Source organism: Cuculus canorus, chromosome 35, assembly GCF_017976375.1.
Source record: "Cuculus canorus isolate bCucCan1 chromosome 35, bCucCan1.pri, whole genome shotgun sequence".
Lineage (NCBI taxonomy): Eukaryota > Metazoa > Chordata > Aves > Cuculiformes > Cuculidae > Cuculus > Cuculus canorus.
The window spans coordinates 293,713-315,942 of record NC_071435.1 but is presented as its reverse complement, the minus strand read 5'-3'; the positions used below and the strand labels follow the sequence as shown (position 1 = coordinate 315,942).

The 22,230-nt window shown below is 62.7% G+C and overlaps 2 protein-coding genes across 3 annotated transcripts; both read right to left on the bottom strand.

The window, feature by feature from the left end:
• Positions 1–84: 84 nt before the first annotated feature.
• CADM4 (cell adhesion molecule 4) lies at positions 85–15,795 on the bottom strand. 2 transcript variants are annotated; one of them, XM_054052686.1, is made up of 12 exons: positions 15,753–15,795; positions 14,819–14,902; positions 11,223–11,337; positions 9,224–9,253; positions 7,857–8,003; positions 6,095–6,247; positions 4,438–4,572; positions 3,625–3,789; positions 3,040–3,130; positions 2,059–2,228; positions 993–1,121; positions 85–206 (listed from the first exon to the last, which is right to left on the bottom strand). In XM_054052686.1, exons 3-12 carry the CDS (start codon positions 11,296–11,298, stop codon positions 100–102), a joined length of 1,203 nt encoding a protein of 400 aa, XP_053908661.1. In that variant the 5' UTR covers positions 11,299–11,337; positions 14,819–14,902; positions 15,753–15,795; the 3' UTR covers positions 85–99. The 2 variants fall into 2 exon arrangements, with proteins under 2 accessions (XP_053908661.1, XP_053908662.1); XM_054052687.1 differs by lacking the exons at positions 9,224–9,253; positions 14,819–14,902; positions 15,753–15,795.
• A 2,812-nt stretch (positions 15,796–18,607) lies between these two features.
• On the bottom strand, positions 18,608–21,956 carry RPS19 (ribosomal protein S19). Its single transcript, XM_054052685.1, has 6 exons — positions 21,880–21,956; positions 21,714–21,784; positions 21,035–21,135; positions 19,729–19,912; positions 18,809–18,863; positions 18,608–18,667 (listed from the first exon to the last, which is right to left on the bottom strand). Exons 2-6 carry the CDS (start codon positions 21,782–21,784, stop codon positions 18,641–18,643), a joined length of 438 nt encoding a protein of 145 aa, XP_053908660.1. The 5' UTR covers positions 21,880–21,956; the 3' UTR covers positions 18,608–18,640.
• Between the last annotated feature and the right edge of the window lie 274 nt (positions 21,957–22,230).

The window sequence follows — 22,230 nt, the reverse complement described above, 5'->3', positions numbered from 1 at the left end:
CCCCATTTCTGCCCCCCCATTCCTGCTCCCCCCATTCCCATCTCCCCCCATTCCCATCTCCCCCCATTCCCGTCGGTGTCCCCCCGGTCGTCGCCCCCCTCAGATGAAGAACTCCTCCTTGCGTTTGCCCCCGTCCCCCCCCAGGAAGGCCTCCCGCGCCTCCCCGTGCTCCTCCAGACCGCTCGCCTCGTGCGTCAGGTACGACCCTGCAGGAGGGGCGGGGCGCTGGGGAGGCCACGCCCCCAGAGGACACGCCCCCCTCGACCCGCACCCCAGCGCTTAGAGAAGCCACAGGCCACGCCCCCAACAAGACCCCCATTATATCCCCTACAATCCCAGGCCACGCCCCTCCCTTCAAGCCACGCCCCCAAGGCCCCATTAACCCCCACTCATCACAGGCCACGCCCCCTCCTTCAAGCCACGCCCAATCTGTCTCACCCTTCCACTAGCCACACCCCCTTTGGGAATCATACAGTCCCATAAGCCACCTGGCTCCACCCCCTTTTAGCCACGCCCCCTCGGACATCACAGTGGCCGGTTAGACCACGCCCCCTCACGCAAGCTACGCCCTATGGCTCCACCCTTCATTTAGACCCGCCCCAACAAATTTTCATATCAAGCCACACCCCTTCTTAGAATATACCCATTGCAACTAAGCCACGCCCACCACCAACTCCACCCCTTTATTGGCCACGCCCCTTTTCCTATGTTCCCCTCATAGAACACACCCCTCACATCAAACCATGCCCCAATAGTCTACACAGGCCACGCCTCCTTCCAAAGGCCACGCCCTCTTCTCAAACCACGCCCACCACCGCTCAGGCCACGCCCCTCCACAAACCACGCCCATCACAAAGTCCATCCATGCAGACCACGCCCCTCTTTCAAGCCACGGCCCCACCCGCTTCACCCAAGCCATGCCCCCTTCAGCTTCACCCTTCTGTTAAGCCCCGCCCCCTCGAGGCCCCGCCCCTCGAGGCCCCGCCCCTTACCCTTCTGGCGGATGGAGCACCAGACCATGGTGGCGAGCAGGCAGAGCAGCAGGAACACGAGCAGCGCCAGGATCCCCCCGACCACCGCGAACGGCACCGCCCGCTGCGCCGCCACCACCGCCCCGGGGTCTGCGGGATGGGGCGCCGTGGGGCAGCCGTGGGGCAGGGGGGGCTTGGGGGCAGCCATGGGGCAGGGGGACACAGGGGGGCTGGGGGGCAGCCGTGGGGCAGGGGACATGGGGCAGCCATGGGGCAGGGGGACACAGGGGTGCTGGGGGGCAGCCGTGGGGCAGGGGGACACAGGGGGGCTGGGGGGCACCCGTGGGGCAGGGGACATGGGGCAGCTGTGGGGCAGGGGGACACAGGGGTGCTGGGGGGCAGCCGTGGGGCAGGGGGACACAGGGGGGCTGGGGGGCACCCGTGGGGCAGGGGGACATGGGGAGGCTGTGGGGCACCTGTGGGGCAGGGGGACACAGCACAAAGAACATGGGGCAGCCATGGGGCAGGGGGACACAAGGCAGGGGACATGGGGCAGCTATGGGGCAGGGGGACACAAGGCAGGGGACATGGGGCAGCTGTGGGGCAGGGGGACACAAGGCAGGGGACATGGGGCAGCTGTGGGGCAGGGGGACACAAGGCAGGGGACATGGGGCAGCCATGGGGCAGGGGGACACAAGGCAGGGGACATGGGGCAGCTGTGGGGCAGGGGGACACGCAGCAGCCGTGTGGCCATAGGTGGCTGTGGGTCGCTGTGGGTCGCTATGGGTCACTCACTGTATATAATGAGGCGCTAGTGGGCTGTGGGGCGCTATGGGGTGGGTGCAGGGCTGTGGGTCACTGTTGGTCGCTCAGTGTATACAATGAGGCGCTAGCGGGCTGTGGGGTGCTATGGGGTGGCAGTGGCGGGTGCAGGGCGCTATGGGTCACTGTGGGGCAGCGCTATGGGTCGCTGTGGGTCAGCGCTATGGGACGCTCAGCATACACGATGAGGCGCTAGCGGGCTGTGGGGTGCTATGGGGTGGCAGTGGCGGGTGCGTGGCGCCGTGGGTCGCCGTGGGTCGCTCACCGTAGACGACGAGGCGGTAGTGCGCGGCGGCGCGGCCGTGGGCGTTGCCGGCCTGGCAGCTGTAGGTGCCGTTGTCCTGAGGGCCGAGCGCCGGCAGCGTCAGCTCCCGCCCCTGCGCCCGCGCCCGCGCCGGCAGGGACTCGTTCCCGCGGCTCCACAGAACCTCGGGCCTGCGGGGACAGCGCTGTCACCCCCTGTCCCCTCCCTGCCACCCTCTGTCACCTCACTGTCACCTCCTCTCAGCTCCCTGTCACCTCCTGCCACCCCCTCCCAGCTTTATGTCACCCCCTGTCCCTGTGTCCCCCACAGGTGTCCCCATGCCCCCATATGACCCCCCTATAGGTGTCCCCCCCATAGGTGTCCCCCCACAGGTGTCCCCCCTATGTCCCTATCACCCCATGTCACTTGCAGGTGTCCCTGTGTGTGTCCCCCCAGTGTCCCCTGTGTCACTCTCTGTGTGTCCCCACTCTGTATCCCCTGTGTCACTCTCTGGGTGTCCCCTCTGTATCCCCTGTGTCACTCTCTGGGTGTCCCCCCCGTGTCCCCTGTGTCACTCCCTGTGTCCCCTCTCCATGTCCCCTGTGTCCCTCCCAGGTGTCCCCCCCCGTGTCCCCCTCCCGTGTCCCCTGTGTAACTCACTGGGTGTCCCCAGTGTCCCCTGTGTCACTCCATGTGTGTCCCCCTCTGTGTCCCCTGTGTCACTCCATGTGTTCCCCTCTGTATCCCCTGTGTCACTCTCTGGGTGTCCCCCCCGTCCCCCCCGTGTCCCCTGTGTCCCTCCCAGGTGTCCCCCTCTGTCCCCCACGTGTCACTCTCTGGGTGTCACTCTCTGGGTGTCTCCTCTGTGTCCCTCCCAGGTGTCCCCCTCTGTCCCCCACGTGTCACTCTCTGGGTGTCCCTCCCAGGTGTCCCCCTCTGTCCCCCACGTGTCACTCTCTGGGTGTCCCTCCCAGGTGTCCCCCCGTGCCCCGTGTCACTCACTGGGGGTTCCCGTGCACGGCGCAGGTCAGCACTAAGGTGTCCCCTTCGCGCAGGACGCTCTGCGAGGGTTGGATTCGTGCCGTGGGGGGGTCTGGGGACAGGGACAGCGTCACCGCGGGGACACAAACAGGACATCACCCCCCCATCCCAGTGTGTCGTCCCCCCCATGACCTCCATGTCCTTCTCCATGTCCCCTGTTCCCATGTCCCCCCGTGTCCCCTGTCCCCACACCTCACACTGCACGTCCAGGCAGTGCTGTCCCTGTGTCCCATGTCCCCCATGTCCCTGTCCCCATGTCCCCTATCCCTGTGTTGCCCTGTTCCCCTGTCCCCTCCTGTCCCCCTGTCCATGTCCCCTGTTCCCCTGTCCCCATGTCCCCATGTCCCCGTGTCCCCGTGCCCCTGTCCCCCCATGTCCCCCTGTCCCCCAGTCCCTCACACTGCACGTCCAGGCGGTGCTGTCCCCGTGTCCCCCCCGTGTCCCCCCCGTGTCCCTCACACTGCACGTCCAGGCGGTGCTGTCCCCCGTGTCCCTGTGTTCCCCCCCGTCCCCCGTGTCCCCCCCGTGTCCCCCCGTGTCCCTCACACTGCACGTCCAGGCGGTGCTGTCCCTGCCGCCGCTGTCCCCGCTCCAGCGCGGGGTGAGTGGCTTCGCAGGTGACAATGGCGCCGTCGTCGCGGCGCTCGACGCGCAGACGCAGGACACTGCGCTGGCGGAAAACCTTCCCCAGCTGCTCCCGGCTGGAAGAGCCTGCGGGGACACGGATGGGGACAGGGGACAGGGGGACGGGGGGACACGGATGGGGACAGGGGACACGGGGACAGGGGGACGGGGGGACATGGGGACACGGGGATAGGGGGACATGGGGACAGGGGGACACGGGGACACAGAGATGGGGACACGGGGGACGAGGGTGGAGCAGGGGACACCAAAGGCACCAGTGTCCCCATGTCCCCACCAAGATCTCCCCCAATCTCACCAGGGCCCCCCTGCCCCCATTCCTTCCCACCCCAGTGCCTCCCAGTCCACCCCAGCGCCTCCCATCCCCACCCCAGCGCTTCCAAGTCCCCCCCAGTGCCTCCCATCCCCATCCCAGTGCCTCCCAGTCCATCCCAGTGCCTCCTGTCCCCACCCCAGTGCCTCCCATCCCAACCCCAGTGCCTCCCAGTCCCCCCCAGCGCCTCCCATCCCCACCCCAGTGCCTCCCAGTCCACCCCAGTGCCTTCCAGTCCATCCCAGCGCCTCCCATCCCCACCCCAGTGCCTCCCAGTCCACCCCAGTGCCTCCCAGTCCATCCCAGTGCCTCCCATCCCCACCCCAGTCCCTCCCAGTGCCTCCCAGTCCATCCCAGTCCATCCCAGTGCCTCCCAGTGCCTCCCAGTCCCCCCGGGGGCGCACCTGGCAGCTCGCGGCGGTCGCGGTACCAGCGCAGGGTGGCGGGGGGTCGGGCGCGCGGCACGAGGCAGCTCAGCTCCACCTCCCCCCCCTCCACCGCCACCCCCACGGCCTGAACCTGCGGCTCCGCCGGCGGCACTGCCCGCCGACACCGGGGACACCGGGGACACCGGGGACATGGGGACAGGGATAGAGGGACAGGGATAGAGGGACAGAAATGGGGACAGGGATAGGGGGACAGAGATAGGGACAGGGATGGGGACACAGGGGCCAAGGATGGGGACAGGGATGGGGACAGGGATAGGGACAGGGATGGGGACAGAGATGGGGACACAAGGGGACAGGGATGGAGACACAGGTGACAAGGATGGGGACAGGGGGACAGGGATGGGGACAGGGGGACAGGGTCAGAGATAGGGACAGGGATGGGGACAGAGATGGGGACAGGAGGACAGGGATGGGGACACAAGGGGACAGGGATAGAGGGACAGGGATGGGGACAGGGGGACGGGGATAGGGACAGGGGGATGGGGACAGAAATGTGGACACAGGCGACAAGGATGGGGACAGGGGGACAGGGATAGAGGGACAGAAATGGGGACAGGGATGGGGACAGGGGATAAGAGGACAGGGATGGGGACACAGGGGACGGGGTAGAGGGACAGGTATGGGAACAGAGATGGGGACAGGAGGACAGGGATGGGGACAGAGGGGGACAGGGACGGGAACAGAGGGACGGGGAGGATGGGGGGCAGAGGGATGGGGACACGGGGACAGAGGGGATGGGAGGACAGAACGAGGAGGGACAGGGAGGGGTACAAGGACAGGGGGTGACAAAGGGTGAGGGACAGGGGACAAGGGTGAAGGATGGGGGACAAGGACAGGGGACAGAGAAGAGGGGACACAGAGTGAGGGACATGGGGGACACCTCCCCGTCTCCCCTGGGTGTCCCCAAGTGTCCCTAAACGTCCCCAAGGAGGACAGAGATGGGGTTTGGGGCACCATGAGGGTGGCAGGGGCAAAGTCACCACCATGTCCGTGTGTCCCTCTGTCCCCTCAGTGTCCCTCTGTCCCCACAAAGTGTCCTCAGATGTCCCCACACACCCCCAGGCGTCCCCGGGTGTCCCCAAGTGTCCCTAAATGTCCCCAAGTAGGACAGACATGGGGTTTGGGGCACCATGAGGGTGGCAGGGGCAAAGTCACCATCACGTCCCTCTGTCCCCTCAGTGTCCCTCTGTCCCCACAAAGTGTCCTCAAATGTCCCCACACACCCCCAGGTGTCCCCAAGTGTCCCCAAGGAGGACAGAGATAGGGTTTGGGGCGCCGTGGGGGTGGCAGGGGCAGAGTCACCACCATATCCATGTCCCTCTGTCCCCTCAGTGTCCCTCTGTCCCCACAAAGTGTCCTCAAATGTCCCCAAGTGTCCCTAAATGTCCCCAAGGAGGACAGAGATGGGGTTTGGGGCGTCCTGAGGGTGGCAGGGGCAGAGTCACCCCCATGTCCGTGCGTGCCTCTGTTCTCCCAGTGTCCCTCTGTCCCCCCAAAGTGTCCTCAAATGTCCCCAAGGAGGACAGAGATGGGGTTTGGGGCGCCGTGGGGGTGGCAGGGGCAGGAACGGCCGCCGTGTCCCCATGGTGTCCCCGCGGTGTCCCCGCGGTACCGAGCACGGTGAGGGTGGCGATCTGGTGGTGGGTGCTGTCGGCGTAGAGTTGGCAGAAGTAGCCGCCCTCGTCCTCGAGCCGAGCGCCGCTCAGGCGCAGCCGCAGCCGCCGACGGCTGAACTCCACCAGCTGGAACCGCTCGTCCTTCAGCGCTGGGGACGGGGACACCGGCGTCACCGGGGAGGGGAAACACGGGACACCCCCGGCCAACCGGAGGCCCCCACGGAGCCACACGGCCACCACGGCCACACAAAGTCACTGTGGAGGCCACCATAAAGCCCCAGGGCCGCTCCGCGACCACCCTGAGGTGTTCATGGTCACCTCAGGACCACCTCGGAGCCCCCATGGCCACCCTGAGGTCCCCTGTGGCCACCCCAGAGCCCCCATGGCCACCTTGAGGTCCTCTATGGCCACTATGGAGCCACAAGGCCACCCTAAGGTCCTCTATGGCCACCCTGGAGGCCCCATGGCCACCTTGATGTCCCATATGGCCACCATGGGCCATTCCATGGCCACCCTGACGTCTTTGTGGCCACCTCAAGACCACCCTGGAAGCCCCCAAGGCCACCATGGAGCCCCACAGCCACTCCATGGCCACCCTGAGGTCTTCGTGGCCACCTCAGAACTACCCTGGAGGCTTAAGGCTACCTTGGAGGCCTCTATGGCCACCATGGAACCCCAAGGTGGCCACCTCAGAACCACCCCCAAGACCCCAAGGCCAACCTGAGGTCCCCTATGGCCATCATAGAGCCCTAAGGTTGCTCCAAGACCACCCTGAGGTCTTTGTGGCCACCTCAGCACCACCTTGGAGGCCCCTATGGCCACCACAGAGACCCCTGGTTCGCTGCAAAACCTCCATGGCACCCCAGGGCCACCCCAGGACCACTTAGAGGCCACCACAGAGCCACCCTGGAGCTCCCTCCCTGGTCTCCATGGAGCCCCAAGGCCACCCCATGGCCACCTGGAGGCTACCCTGGAGCTCCATGGCCACCAGAGGGTTCCTGTGGCCAACTGGAGGCCACCACAGGGCCACCGTGGGAACCCATGGCCTCCTCAATGACCCCACAGCCGCCCTGAGGCCACCATGGGGCCACCTCGGACCCCTGTGACCACCCAAAGCCACTACGGGGCCACCTCGGACCCCCATGACCACCCAAAGCCACTACGGGGCCACCTCGGACCCCAATGACCACCCTGAGGCCACCATGGGGCCACCTCAGACCCCGTGACCACCCAAAGCCACTACGGGGCAACCTTGGACCCCCATAACCACCCTGAGGCCACCACAGGGCCATCTTGGACGCCTATGACCACCCTGAGGCCACCATGGGGCCACCTCGGACCCCCATGACCACCCTGAGGCCACCATGGGGCCACCTTGGACCCTGATGGCCACGCAAAGCCACCACAGGGCCACCTCAGACCCCCATGACCACCCAAAACCACTACGGGGCCACCTCGGACCCCAATGACCACCCTGAGGCCACCACGGGGCCATCTTGGACTCCCATGACCACCCTGAGGCCACCATGGGGCCACCTTGGACCCTGATGGACACGCAAAGCCACCACAGGGCCACCTCAGACCCCCATGACCACCCAAAACCACTACGGGGCCACCTCGGACCCCCACGACCACCCTGAGGCCTCCACGGGGCCACCTTGGACCCCCAAGACCACCCCAAGGCCTCGCTGAGGAGGCCACGGCCACCTCTGGGCCGCTGCGGCCACCTCCAAGCGCCGTGTCCCCGTGTCCCCTCACCGCGGGTGCCGTTGAAGAAGAGCGTCTGCCGGGCCGGGTTCTGGATGACGACGATGGAGCCGTCATAGCGGTGGAGGTGGCAGGAGATCTCGGCCGTGCCGCCCTCCAGCACCGTCACGTTCTCCGCCTGCACCTCCTGCGCGCGCCCTGCGGGACACGGGGACACCGGTGGGACAGGGGGACGTGGGGTGGGACACGGGATGGGACAGGGGGTGGGACAGGGGGTGGGACACGGGATGGGACACAGGATGGGACAGGGGGTGGGACACGGGATGGGACACGGGATGGGACAGGGGGACGTGGGATGGGACACGGGGACACCAGTGGGACAGGGGGACGTAGGATGGGACACCGGTGGGACAGGAGGATGTGGAATGGGACACGGGATGGGACACGGGGACACTGGTGGGATATGGGGACACAGGATAGGACACAGGGACAGGGGATGGGACATGGGGACACAGGTGGGACGTGGGGATGGGACACGGGGACACTTCTGGGACACGGAATGGGACATGGGATGGAATATGGGATACGGGGACACCACTCAGGTGAAACATACGGACATGGGATGGGACACGGGGACATTGCTGGGACACGGGATGGGAGATGGGGACACCGGGGTGGGATATGGGATGGGACATAGGTGGATGGGGAATAGGGACATCGGTGGGACATGGGGAGATGGGATGTGACACAGGTGGGAAACGAGGACACGGGATGGGAGAGGGGGACCTGAATGGGACACGAGATGGGACACAGAGACACAGGATGGGACACAGGGACACGGGATGGGACACAGGGACATGGATGGGACATGAGGACACTGGTGGGACACGGGGACACGGGATGGGACACAGGGACATGGATGGGACACAGGGACACAGGATGGGACACAGGGACACGGGATGGGACATGAGGACACGGGATGGACACAGGGACATGGATGGGACACAGGGACATGGATGGGACATGAGGACACTGGTGGGACACGGGGACATGGATGGGACACAGGGACACAGGATGGGACACAGGGACATGGATGGGACACAGGGACACAGGATGGGACATGAGGACACGGGATGGACACAGGGACATGGATGGGACACAGGGACACAGGATGGGACACAGGACGGGATGCTTGGATGGGACACGATGAATGAGACACTGGGACCCAGAACAGGACACAGGGATGGGGACATGGGACACTGGGAATGGGTCACGGGGACAGACATGGGGACATGGACACTGGGACAGGGACACAGAGCCCCAGAATGGGACACGGACACGGGGACCCCCCCCCTGCGGGTGACGCCATCACCGCCCCCCTCTCGTCCCCGTCCCCTCGCTGGGGTCCCCGGCATCACCTCTGGTTGCCGTGACGACGCCGGGTGACACTGGGGGACACACATACACATCACATTTTCGCTGTGTCAGCACAATCCCCCCCCCCTCTTCCCTAAGGGTCTCCACGGCGACCGTGGCGTCCCCGTCCCCGCCAAGGTCACCGCAGCCCCAAGGTCACCCCTGCCAGGGGGTGTCCCCACCCGTGGGGGTGACATGGGGACAGCCAGCGTTGTGTCCCCTCCTTCCCCTGGGTCCCCCCATGGGTGCTGGGAGGGGGGGGAAGGGGGGGGGGGACACAATGGCCCCTTCTTCCGTGTCACCCGCGCAGAGACCGGACGGCGCCGCCTGGCACCAAGGGGGGACCCGGGGGGACGAGGACGAAGCGGTGTCACCCGGGTGTCCCCAAGGTGAGGGGACGCCGGGATGGGTGCCACCAGGACACAAGGACATGGGGACAGCCGGCCATGAGGGTGACAGGGACATGGACAGCGGGGTGAGGGTGTCACCGGGATGTGGGTGGGGGGACGATGGCAGGAGGGTGACGGTGTCACCGGAGCACCAGGGGGACAGACCCCATCCATGGGGCGCAGGTGCCACCAGGACACGGGGACATGATGGGACATGGGTGTCACCAGGACGTGGGGACACTTCGATGGCACGAGGGTGAGGGACACCCAGCCACGGGGGTGACGGTGTCACCGGAACACGAGGACGTGGGGACACCTGGCGACTGGAGTGAGGGGACGATGACAGGAGGGTGACAGACCCCCACCTACGGGGGTGACAGTGTCACCGGAGCACGAGGACGTGGGGACACCCGGTCACGGGGTTGAGGGGACGCTGGCACGGGGGGGGGGGGGCGCAGGGGGCTGACAGACCCTGCCATGGAGGATGGGGAGACAGGGCCACCCCCCATAGATCTGGGGACACTGGGGGGTGACAGGAACATCGAGGGGTGCAGGGTGACACCCCTCGAGTAGATGTGGGGACACCAGGATGCTCAGGGTCCCCCCTCCCTGTAGATTTGGGGACACCAGGACGCTCGGGGGGGTGACAGGGCCGTGTGGGGACACCCGAGGGGGTCACAGGGCAGGAAGCAGTCCCCGTGTCCCCCCTCCCCGTGTCCCCCGGTGTCCCCAGGCCATGGCGGGGGGGGAGGGACCCCAGCACAAAGCCCCCCTCCCCCCGACCTTGGGGACAGGGAGGGGACAGCGCGGGGTCCCCAGCGCGGGGGGGGGCTGCGGCAGAGCCTGGCTGGGGGAGGGGGGAAGGACCGGGAAGGGGGGGTGAGGGGAAGGATCTGGGGGCGGGGGGGGGCAGGTTTTGGGGGGCAGGATTTGCGGGGGGTGTCAGGATTTGGGGGGAGGTTTGGGGGGATAGGGAGCAGGTTTTGGGGTGGTGGAGTCAGGAATTGGGAGGGCAAGGAGCAGGATCTGGGGGGGGGACAGGTTTTGGGGTGGGGGTGGCCAGGATTCGGGGGGTGTCAGGATTTAGGGGCCTCAGGTTTTGGGATGGGGTGTCAGGATTTAGGGGAGCAGGAAGGGGGGGTGTCAGGATTTGGGGGGCAGGGAGCAGGAAGGGGGGGTGTCAGGATTTAGGGGGCAGGGAGCAGGATGGGGGGGTGTCAGGATTTAGGGGGCAGGGAGCAGGATACGGGGGGTGTCAGGATTTGGGGGGCAGGGAGCAGGAAGGGGGGGGTGTCAGGATTTAGGGGGCAGGGAGCAGGATGGGGGGGGTGTCAGGATTTAGGGGGCAGGGAGCAGGATGGGGGGGGTGTCAGGATTTAGGGGGCAGGGAGCAGGATGGGAGGGTGTCAGGATTTGGGGGGCAGGGAGCAGGAAGGGGGGGTGTCAGGATTTAGGGGGCAGGATGGGGGGAGTGTCAGGATTTAGGGGGCAGGATGGGGAGGGTGTCAGGATTTAGGGGGCAGGGAGCAGGATGGGGGGGCGGTCAGGATTTAGGGAGCAGGATGGGGGCAGTGTCAGGATCGGGGGGGGGCTCAGGTTTTGGGGTGCTTACCCTGTGCGGCGGCCCAGAGCAGCAGCAGCCCCGGGAGCAGCGCGGGGCGCAGGGGGGGGCACGGGGGGGGCTGCATGGCGGCTGCAGTCCCTCTGCCGCTCCCCACCTGCCAGGCCTGCGGATAATGTATGCTAATGAGATGCAGAGGCCGGGCCAATGGGGGAGGGGAGGGGGAGGAGCCCCGCGATTGATGGAGGGGGGGGGGTCGGTGTTTACAGGGACATGGGGGGGGCGGTAAGGGGCTCCCCAGTGTCACCCACAGCTGGGGACCGGGCAGACGGGGACCCCAAGATGGGAAGGGGGCACCCGGGGGGGGAAATTGGGGACCCCAAGATGGGAAGGGGGCACCCGGGGGGGAGATTGGGGACCCCAAGATGGGAAGGGGGCACCCGGGGGGGGGAAATTGGGGACCCCAAGATGGGAAGGGGGCACCCGGGGGGGGAAATTGGGGACCCCAAGATGGGAAGGGGGCACTCGGGGGGTGGAATTGGGGACCCCAGCGAAAAACTAGGGACCCTACAGGGCAGATGGGGAACCCCAGAAGGAGGATTGGGGCACCCGGGGAGAAATTGAGGACCCTAAGAGAAGGATTGGGGACCTTAAGGGGGATGTTGGGGACTCCAGAAGGGGGAATGGGGACCCCAAGATAAGATGGGGGCACCCAGGGGGGATTGGGGACTGTAATGGGGGGAAATCGGGCACCCCGGCATGAGAATGGGGCACCTCAATAGGGGATTGGGGACCCCAGGGGGAAATTGGGGACCCCAGCGGGGAAATTGGGGACCCTGGGGGGGAGAAGGGGGCCCCACGGCAGGGGGAAATGGGACCCCAAGACGGGATGGGGGCACCCAGAGGGAGAATTGGGGACCCCGGGGGGAAATTGGGGACCCCAAGAAGGGATTAGGGCACCCAGGGGAGAATTGGGGACCCTAAGGGAAGGGGTGGGGGACCACAGGGGGAATTGGGGACCCCAAGATGGGATTGGCCACCCAGGGGAATTCGGGGACCCAAAGGAGGGGGATTGGGGCCACCCAGGAAGGAATTCAGGACCCCAATTCGGGAGGGGGCACCTCAAGAGTAGATTTGGGACCCCAAGAGGTGGAACTGGTGACTCTGGGGGGGGAATTAGGGACCTCAAGATGGGATGAGGGCACACAGAGGGGAATTGCGGACCCTGGGGAGGGGATTGGGGACCCCAGGGGGAATTGGGGACCTTAAGGGAGGGACTGGGGATCCCAGGAGGGAATTAGGGGCCCCAAGATGGGATTGGGGCACCCAAGTTGGGGACTGGGGACCCCAGGGTGGCATTTGGGGTACTCAGAGTGGGATCAGGGACCCCACAGGGGAGATGGGGGCACACTAAGAGGAGATTGGGGACCCTAGGGTGGGATTGGGGGACCTAAGAGGGGGGGATTGAGGACCTCAGGGTGGGATGTGGGATCCTAAGGGGGGAAATTGGGGCACCCCAAGAAGGGATGTGGACCCTAGAGGGAATCGGGGACCCCAGGGTGGGATTGCAGAACCCAGAGAGGAGGGATGTAGGACCCCAAGGGGGAAATTGGGGACCCCAAGAGGGGATTGGGACACCCAGGGGAGATTGGGGGACCCCAAGATGGGATAGAGGCACCCGGGGGAGATGGGAGCACCCTAAGGGGGCAATTGGGGCACCCCAATAGGGAACTGGGGACCGCGGGGGGAGGAACAAGAGGCACTCAGGAGGGAATGGGGACCCAAAGACAGGATGGGGGCACCCCAGGGTGGGAATGGGGATCCCAGTGGGTAATTGGGGACCCTAAGCGTGGGACTGGGGCACCCCAAGATGGGATTGAGGGACCGGAGGATGGGATCAGGGCCCCCCAAATTGAGACAGGGCCCCTCAGGGCAGGCTTAGCCCCCCCCCAAGCCAGGATCGAGGCACCCCAGGGTGACAATAGACCCCCCCAAATTGAGATGGGGCACCTTGGGTGGGCTCAGAGACCCCAAACCAGGCTCAGGGACCCCCAGGGTGGGCTCAGAGACCCCAAACCAGGACTGGGCAACCCTGGGACCCCACAAATTGAGACAATCCCCTTCCAGGACAGGCTTGGAGCACCCCAAGCCAGGATTGAGGCATCCCAGGGCAGGATCAGGGACCCCAAACCAGGATCAGGCCCCCATAGGGTGGCCTCTGAGACCCCAAACCAGGCTCAGGGCCCCCCAGGGTGGGCACAGTGACCCCAAACCTGGACTGGGAGACACTAGGACCCCCCAAACCGAGACGAGGCCTCCCCTAGGGCAGGCTCAGGGACCACAAACCAGGCTCAGGGACCCCCAGGGTGGGCTCAGAGACCCCAAACCAGGACTGGGGAGCCCTGGGACCCCACAAATTGAGACGATCCCCTTCCAGGACAGGCTTGGAGCACCTCAAGCCAGGATTGAGGCATCCCAGGGCAGGATCAGGGACCCCAAACCAGGATCAGGCCCCCCAAACCAGGATCAGGCCCCCATAGGGTGGGCTCTGAGACCCCAAACCAGGCTCAGGCCCCCCCAGGGTGGGCACAGTGACCCCAAACCTGGACTGGGAGACACTAGGACCCCCCAAAACCGAGACGAGGCCTCCCCCAGGGCAGGCTCAGACCCCCCCAAAGGCGCCGCTGTCCCCCGAGGCGTTGCTGTCACGGGGCGGAGGGGCAGTTTCTATGGCAGCCTCGGCCCCCCCCCCCCCCGCCCCGGCCTCGCAGAACAAAGCAGCGACTCAGTGCGGAACAGGGCGGCCATTCTGCAGCGCCGGGGGGGCCCCACAGCGGCCTGGCCGAGCCCTTTGTCCCCACGCCGGCCGCCACCGCTGGACCCCGCCGAGCCGCTCGGGACGCGGGGCACGTCCAGGCCCAGCGGCTCCAAAAACGCCTCTTTCGGCTCAAATAGCGGAATGCGGAGTGGGCGAGCTCTAAAATGGGGTGAAACAGGGCAAAACAGGGGGAATCTGGGACAAAACAAGGCTGGGCAGGGTCAAAATGGGGCTGAACAGGGCAAATCAGGGCCCAAATGAGGCAGAATGTGGTCAAGCGGGGATAAATTGTGACAAAACGGGGCTGAACCAGGGCCCAAATGGGATGAAACCAGGCCTAAGCAGGGCTGAATGGGGTGAATCGTGGCGCAAACGGGGTAGAACGTGGCCAAGTGAGGTCAACCTAGACAAAACGGGGATGAATTAGGGCCCAGATGGGGCTGAATGAGACAAATCAGGGCCCAAATGGGGCAGAACACGGCCAAGTGGCAATAAATTGTGACAAAATGGGTCTGAATAGGGTGAACCAGGGGCCAGATGGGACCAAACCAGGCCTAAACGGGGCTAAATCGAGGCCAAAATGGGGTAGAACATGGCCAAGTGGGGTTCAGTCAGGAAAAAACGGGGCTGAACAGCGTGAATTAGAGCCCAAATGAGGCTGAATAAGACAAATCAGGGCCCAAATTGGGCAGAACATGGCCAAGTGAGGATAAATCGCCATCAAACAGCGATGAACAGAGTGAATTAAGAGCCCCAAATGGGCCAAATCAGGGCCCAAGTGGGGCAGAACAGAGCCAAACCAGACCAAACAGGGCTGAACGGGGCAAACCTGGGCCAAATCAGCGCAAAACAGTTGTGGCGTGGAACAGATGGCAGAATCGGCGTCAGGATGGAGACACAGCCATACCCTCAGCTGGGTGTGGGGACAAGACACGTGGTTAGTGTGATCCAGCCCCGATTTCTGCACTTTTACCCCCAAAAGGGTAAAAGGTGTGTGTGTAGATGGGGGACAGACGAGGATGTGGGGGGAGACACAGGAGTTCCTGCAGCTACAGAGGCCTTTGAGGGGCTGAGGAGCAGGGAAACCCCACGGTAATTAGCAGGAGAGGATTAATGAGAAGGTAGAGGGGGTGGTTAATAAGAAGAAGGGGGCGGTTAATGAGGAGGAGTCAGTGGTTAATGAGTAGGAGGAGAAAAGAAGGGGATGAGGAGGAGAAAAGAAGGGGATGAGGAGGAGAAAAGAAGGGGATGAGGAGGAGAAAAGAAGGGGATGAGGAGGAGAAAAGAAGGGGATGAGGAGGAGAAAAGAAGGGGATGAGGAGGAGAAAAGAAGGGGATGAGGAGGAGAAAAGAAGGGGATGAGGAGGGCGTTAATGCAGGGGAAGATAAGGAGAAGGTAGTAGGAGCAATGGGGGGAAATAAGGAGGAAGGCAATGAGAGGTGGGGGGTAATGGGGGCATCAGGAGGAGTGGGGGATTATGGGGGGGTAATGAGGAGGAGGGCGATGGGGGGGATAGTGGGGGATAATGGGGGATGCAAAGAGGGAAGGAATTAGGGGGACAAGGAGCAGGGGGAGGGTAATGGGGGGGGGGGTCTATCCTTGCCGCCGCCTCTGAGGCGCCCGAGGTGCCTCTTGGCAGCAGGAAGTGGGAAGCAGCCCCAGTCGCTCCACAGCCCCGAGGGAGGAGCCCAGGGACCCGCGGGAAGCGGCTGGAGGTGACCCCATCCCGGCCCCGCATCGGCGGAGCCCTCACTCACCGCACCTCATCTCGAGGGACGCGGCAAAATGGCGGCGCCCTCAGCGCCTTTTCCCGCCCTGCTGTGACCACGCCCCCCCGCATCCCCAGCCAATCGGCTGCGCCGCTCGGGTCATTGGCCACGCCCCCACCTCGCTCAGCCAATCAACACCGCCCTCCGCCTCCTTAGCCACGCCCCCCGCTCCTTCCCGCCAATCCGCTCCCCCACCTTCCCGCCCGCGTGCGGGACAGGCGGCGCGCGGGGCTCTGCCGCTGAGAGGCTGAAGGAACCCTCGTTTTTCGAGGCAAAAAGGTCTGTTCCCCAAGGTGTAAACTTAAGTTTGCCGAAGTAAAAAGCTCTTTTTCTTTATTTAATGGCTAAAAGCTCAGGTTTTGAGGTAAAGCTTTGGTTTCTTTGGGTAAAAGTTCATTTTCCAAGGTAAAAGCTTAGTTTGACGAGGTGAAAAGCTCATTTTGTGAGGCAAATAGTTCGAGTTCTGAAGTAAAAGCTTTGTTGCCACAGGTAAAATCGCGTTTTCCAAGGTAAAAAGTTCTTTCTTTCAAATTCTTCTTTCTCTGAGGTAAAAACCCGCGCTTCTGAGGCAAAAAGCATTGTTTTCTGAGATAAAAGCCTCATTTTCTGAGGTAAAAGTTTGGTTTCCTGAGGTTAAAAAAGGTCTTTTTCTGAAGCAGAATACCTGAGCTATAAAACTTCATTGCTTGATGTAAAAAGCCCTTTTTCCGAGGTAAAGGATAAAAATTTAAGTTTCCTGAGGATAAAAGATCATTTTCTGAGGCAAAAAAGTTTGGGTTTTGGACTTGAAAGCTCTTTCCTCAGGTAAAAGTTCATTTTCTAAGGTTAAAGCTTTATTTCCCAAATTAAGAAGGTTTTTTCTGTGGCAAAATATTCATTCTGTGGGGTCTCTCCCTTTGTTTTCTGAGGTAAAAACAGTTTGCTGAGGTAAAACTCATTTTTGAGGGAAAAAATACTTTTTTTTGAGGCAAAACACGTTTTCCGAGGTAAAAAGACTCAATTTCTTATGCAAAAAGCTAACTTTGAGGTAAATGCTTCATTTTCCAAGGTGAAAAGCTCATTTTGAGAGGCAAAATCTTCTTTGCCGATGTAAAAGTTTGGTTCCTCAGGTAAAAGGATCATTTTCTGAGGTAAAACCTTGGTTTTCTGAGGCAAACCCTTTGTTTTCTGAGGTAAAAGCTTAGTTCCTTGGATAAAAAGTTCATTTTTCCGGTGGAAAACCAAAGGTAAAAGCTTTATTTTGAGGCAAGAAACTCATTTTCTGAGGTAAAAGCTTGATTTCTTTGGGTAAAAGTTCATTTTCCGAGATAAAAGCTTTGTTTCCTGAAGTCAAAAGCTCTTTTGCTGAACTTTTCTTTGCTTTCTTACACAAAAGTTTCATTTTCTGAAGTAAAAACCTTGATTTTCTGAGGCAAAAAGTAATTTTCTGAGACAAAAAGCTTTTTTCCCCCCCTGAGGTAAAGTTTTACTCAGGTAAGAGATTATCTTATGTAAAAGCTTTGCTTCCTCGGGGAAAAATACCATTTTACAAGGTAAGAGCGTTGTTTCCTGAGGTAAAAAGTTTGTTTCCTCTGATAAAAGCTGCTTTTTCCGAGTCAAAAAAATACTTCCCAATGTGAAAACTTAATTTTGAGGCAAACATCTCATTTTCGGAAGTAAAACCTTCATTTATCTTGAGTAAAATATTAATTTCCTCAGGTAAAACTGAGTTTTCTGCCCCTTTTCGCCCCTGGAAGCGACAGCAGCGGCAGCCGCGAGGGGTAAGCGTTGAAGCGGTTTCCAACAGACAGAAAACCCGTGGATTTCACCCCAAAAAGTCCCCTTTTTCTCCCTCCTCTCATCTGGAATCGCCCCCCGGGAGGAAACTCCGCAAAAAACACCAACATCGCACCCCAAAACACCCATTTTCCTCCTTCACGAGGGTCACAAAAAGCTCTTTTTTAACCCTAAAATCACCTCAGCTCCTCTTGGGGCAAAACCCATCTTTGGGGCCACTTCCCCCCATTTGGGGATCCGCCCTTTGACATTGTGGGGCCATTTCCCACCATTTTGGGATTCACACTCCATATTTTGGGGCCTTTCGCCACCATTCTGTGGTCACTTCCCACACTTTCAGGATTTCTCCCTATTTCGAGGTGTTTTGCCACCATTTTGGGATTCACACTCCATATTTTGGGGCCTCTCGCCACCATTCTGGGGTCACTTCCCACACTTTCAGGATTCCTCCCTGTTTCGAGGTCTTTTGCCACCATTTTGGGATCATTTCCTCCCATTTTGGGATGTTTTCCCGCTATTTTGGGGCACCTTTTCAGTGTTTTGGACCTCTCCTCCCATACTTTGGGGCAATCTCCCACCATTTTGGGATTCCCTCCCATTTTGGGATCCATCCTTTGACATTGTGGGGCCATTTTCCCTCATTTTGGGATTCACACTCCATATTTTGGGACCTTTCACCACCATTCTGGGGTCACTTCCCACACTTTCAGGATTTCTCCCTATTTCGAAGTCTTTTGCCACCATTTTGGGGCCATTTCCCCCCACTTTGGGATCCATCCTTTGACACTGTGGGGCCATTTCCCACCATTTTGGGATTCACACTCCATATTTTGGGGCCTTTTGCAACCATTCTGGGGTCACTTCCCACACTTTCAGGATTTCTCTCCATTTCGAGGTCTTTTGTCACCATTTTGGGATCATTTCCCCCCATTTTGAGATCCCGTCTAATATTTTGGGATGTTTTCTACTATTTGGGGCATTTTTTCAGTGTTTTGGGCCTCCCCTCCCACAGTTTTGGGGTTCCCTCCCATTTTGGGGCCGTTTTCCCGCAGTTTGGGCCATTCACACAAACTCCAGTCGCTCCAGACACGTTTTATTCAGCTCCTCAGTGCTTCTTGCTGGCGGCTGCCACCTGCGGGGGTCAAACAGCCCCAAAACGGCCAAAATTAGCCCCAAACTGCCTGAAACCACCCCAAAACAGACCCGATCCCCCCCTGAACTGCCCCAAAACCTCCCCAAATCGCCCCAAAACTGCCCCGGGCCCCCCACGCACCTGCCCCGCGATCCTGTCGAGGTCCCGCTGGCCCTGGGGGGTCAACTTGCGTCCCCTGCGGAGCGGGAGCAGAATGGGGGTGAGCGGGGGGACCCCAAAACCAGAGGGAGGAGGAAATGGGACCCCAAAACCAGGGAGCAAGACTCAAATGCAGGAGAATGGCACCCCAATTCCCGAGGGAGGGAAACGGGACCCAAACCCGGGAAAAATGGGACCCCAAAACCCGAGAGAGGGAAACAGGACCCAAACCCAGGGGGAAATGGGACCCCAAAACTGAAGGGAAGGGGAAATTGGACCCAAATGCAGGGAAAGTGGGACCCCAAAAGTAGAGGGAGTGGGAAATGGGACCCAAACCGCTCGGGGGGGACCCTAAAACCAGGGAGCGAGAGCTAAATACAAAGGAACAGGACCCCAAAATTGGAGAGAGGAGAAAATGGTACCCCAAATGGTACCCCCTCAGGTAGTGGGGCTCAAATGTGGGGAAGCAGAACCCAAACCTGGGGGAAAATGGGAACCCGAAAACCAGAGAATAGGACCCCAGAACTGGAGGAGGTGGGAAATGACACCCCAAACCCAGGAAACGAGACCCAAATCCAGGGGAACAGGACCCCAAAACTAAGAAACAGGAGCACAAAATTGGAGAGAGGAAGAAACGGGACCCAAACCAGTGGCAAGGGGGGAAATGGGACCCCAAAACCAGGGAGTGGGACCCACATCTGCAGGGGAAGAGGGACCAATGTGGGGAATGGGGGAAACGGGACCCCAAAAAACAGGGAGAGAGACCCAAACGCAGGAAAACGGGACCCCAAAAGCCAAGAGGGGAACAGGAACCCAAACCCCGGGAAAAGGGGACCCAAATCCACAGGGGAGCAGGAGCCAACATGGGAAACGGCGGAAAGGGGACCCCAAAACCCGCTCACCCGTCCTGGTCCTTCTCGACCATGCGCAGGGCCTCGAGCGCCTGCAGCACGCGCCGCGCCACGCTGCCGGAGCCCCGCGAGAAGTGGCTGGGCCGCACGCCGCGCCGCTGCCGCCCCCCGTACACCTTGGCCATGGAGCCCACGCCCGCCCCGCCGCGCAGGTACAGGTGCCGCGCCGTGGAGGCTGCGGGGACGGAGCGCCGTGGGGACCCCCGCCCAAAAGAGGGAGAGGGGGGGGACCCCCGCCCCACTGAGAGAGAGAGGGGGGGACCCCCACCCCACAGAGAGAGAGAGAGGAACCCCCGCCCCACAGAGGGAGAGAGAGGGACCCCCGCCCCACTGAGAGAGAGAGGGGGACCCCGCCCCACTGAGAGAGAGAGGGGGACCCCAGCCCCACTGAGAGAGAGAGGGGGACCCCGCCCCACTGAGAGAGAGAGGGGGACCCCAGCCCCACTGAGAGAGAGAGGGGGACCCCGCCCCACTGAGAGAGAGAGGGGGACCCCAGCCCCACTGAGAGAGAGAGGGGGACCCCGCCCCACTGAGAGGGGGGGGATGACCCCGCCCCGTAGAGAGAGAGGGGGGAAGAGAAGGACCCCCGCCCCATAGAGAGAGAGGGAAAGAGAGGGACCCCCGCCCCACTGAGAGAGAGGGGAAGAGGGACCCCCACCCCACAGAGAGGGACCCCTGCCCCACAGGCAGAGGAGGAGAGACCCCTCCCTCACAGGGAGAGGAAGAAAGGGACCCCTGCCCCACTGAGAGGGAGAGAGAGCGACCCCTGCCCCATAGAGGGAGAGGAGAAGAGAGAGAGGGACCCCCACCCCATAGAGAGAGAGAGAGAGAGAGAGAGAGGGGGACTCCTGCCCTATAGAGAGAGAGGGGGGGGGGGAAGAGGGACCCCGACCCCACAGAGAGAGAAAAGAGGGACCCCTGCCCCACAGGCAGAGGGGGAGAGACCCCTCCCTCACAGGGAGAGGAAGAAAGGGACCCCTGCCCCACAGAGAGGAAGAGAGAGCGACCCCTGCCCCACAGAGAGAGAGAAATAGAGAGGGATCCCCACCCCACTGAAAGAGGAACCCTCACCTCACAGAGAGAAGAACCGCCGCCCCATAGAAAGAAACAGACAAAGAGACAGACCCCTCCCCTATAGGAAGAGAGACCCCCAACCCACAGTGCGCCCCCCGAGAGAGACCCCCGCCCCACAGAGCAAGACAAAGACCTCCCCCCGACCCACGGGGAGAGCCCGCCCCACAGTGTGGGGGGGTCACCGGGGACACGGGCAGAGACCGCCCGCGGAGCCCCCACTGACCGGCGCGGGTGTAGAACCAGTTCTCATCGTAGGGCGCGAGCTCCTTGTGCTTGGCGAGCTTCACCGTGTCCGCCCACTCGGGAACCTTCAGCTTCCCCGACCTGCGCGGCGCGTCACACCGGGACCCCCAAACACAGCCCCCCGGGGAGCCCCAACACAGCCCCCCAGGGAACCCCAAACACAGCCCCCCCCAGGGAGCCCCAACACAGCCCCCCCCCCCGGGACCCCCAAACACAGCCCTCCCCGGGGAGCCCCCAAACACAGCCCCCCCGGAGAGCCCCAACACAGCCCCCCTGGGGAGCGCAAGAACTGAACGGGAACCCCCAAATACCCCCGGGAACCGTGGAACTACCGGGACCCCCAAACATCCCCGGGGAGCTCCCAAAGACCCACAAGAACACCCCGAACACCCCTCGGGGAGCCCCCCTGTGAACCCCTAGGGAACATCGAAACGACCGGGACCCCCCAAAACACCCCCCGGAGAGCCCCAGGACCACAACACCCCCGGGAGCCCCCAAACCCCGCCGGGAATCCTGGAACTGCCGGGACCCCCCCAAAACACCCTCAGGACCCCCGGAAACTCTACCCACTCCCCCTCCGGTCCCCCGTGTCCTCCCCCGGTACCCCACTGCCCCCCTGGAGCGCCCGCAGCCCCCTCGGTGCCCCCCCCCGCCCTCACTTCTTGAGGAAGGCGGCGAGCGCCCGCACGAACTCCTGCTGGTTCACGTCCTTCACCGTCACCCCGGGCATCTGCGGACACAGCGCCCGCTCAGAGCCCGCCCGGCGCCGGGAACGGCGCCCCGGACCCCCCCGATGTCCCCCCCGGCCTCAGCCCCAGCCCCGACCTCGCTGCTGCTCCGCGCGCGGCCAGACCGGAAGAGGCGGAGCGCGGGGCCGCCCGGGGGAAGGCGCAGGGGCGCTGATCTCGCGAGAACTCGCAGCCAATGGGAACGGCGGGGGCGGAGCTTGCGCGTCACGTGTCTCCCTTAATCATGAGTCGTCGTCGTCGTCGTCCCCCCACTCCGCCGCCACTCGCCGCGATTGGTCGAACACACGAGGCTCCGCCCCCCCTGGTGCTGCTGCAGCCGCTTCTTCCCGAGGGCGGCACTGAGGGCGGCCGGGCCGGGGCTGAGTGCACCGCGCTCCACATTCGCAGTCCGCAGGGGCGTGGTCAGGGCAGGCTTGGCTCCGCCCCA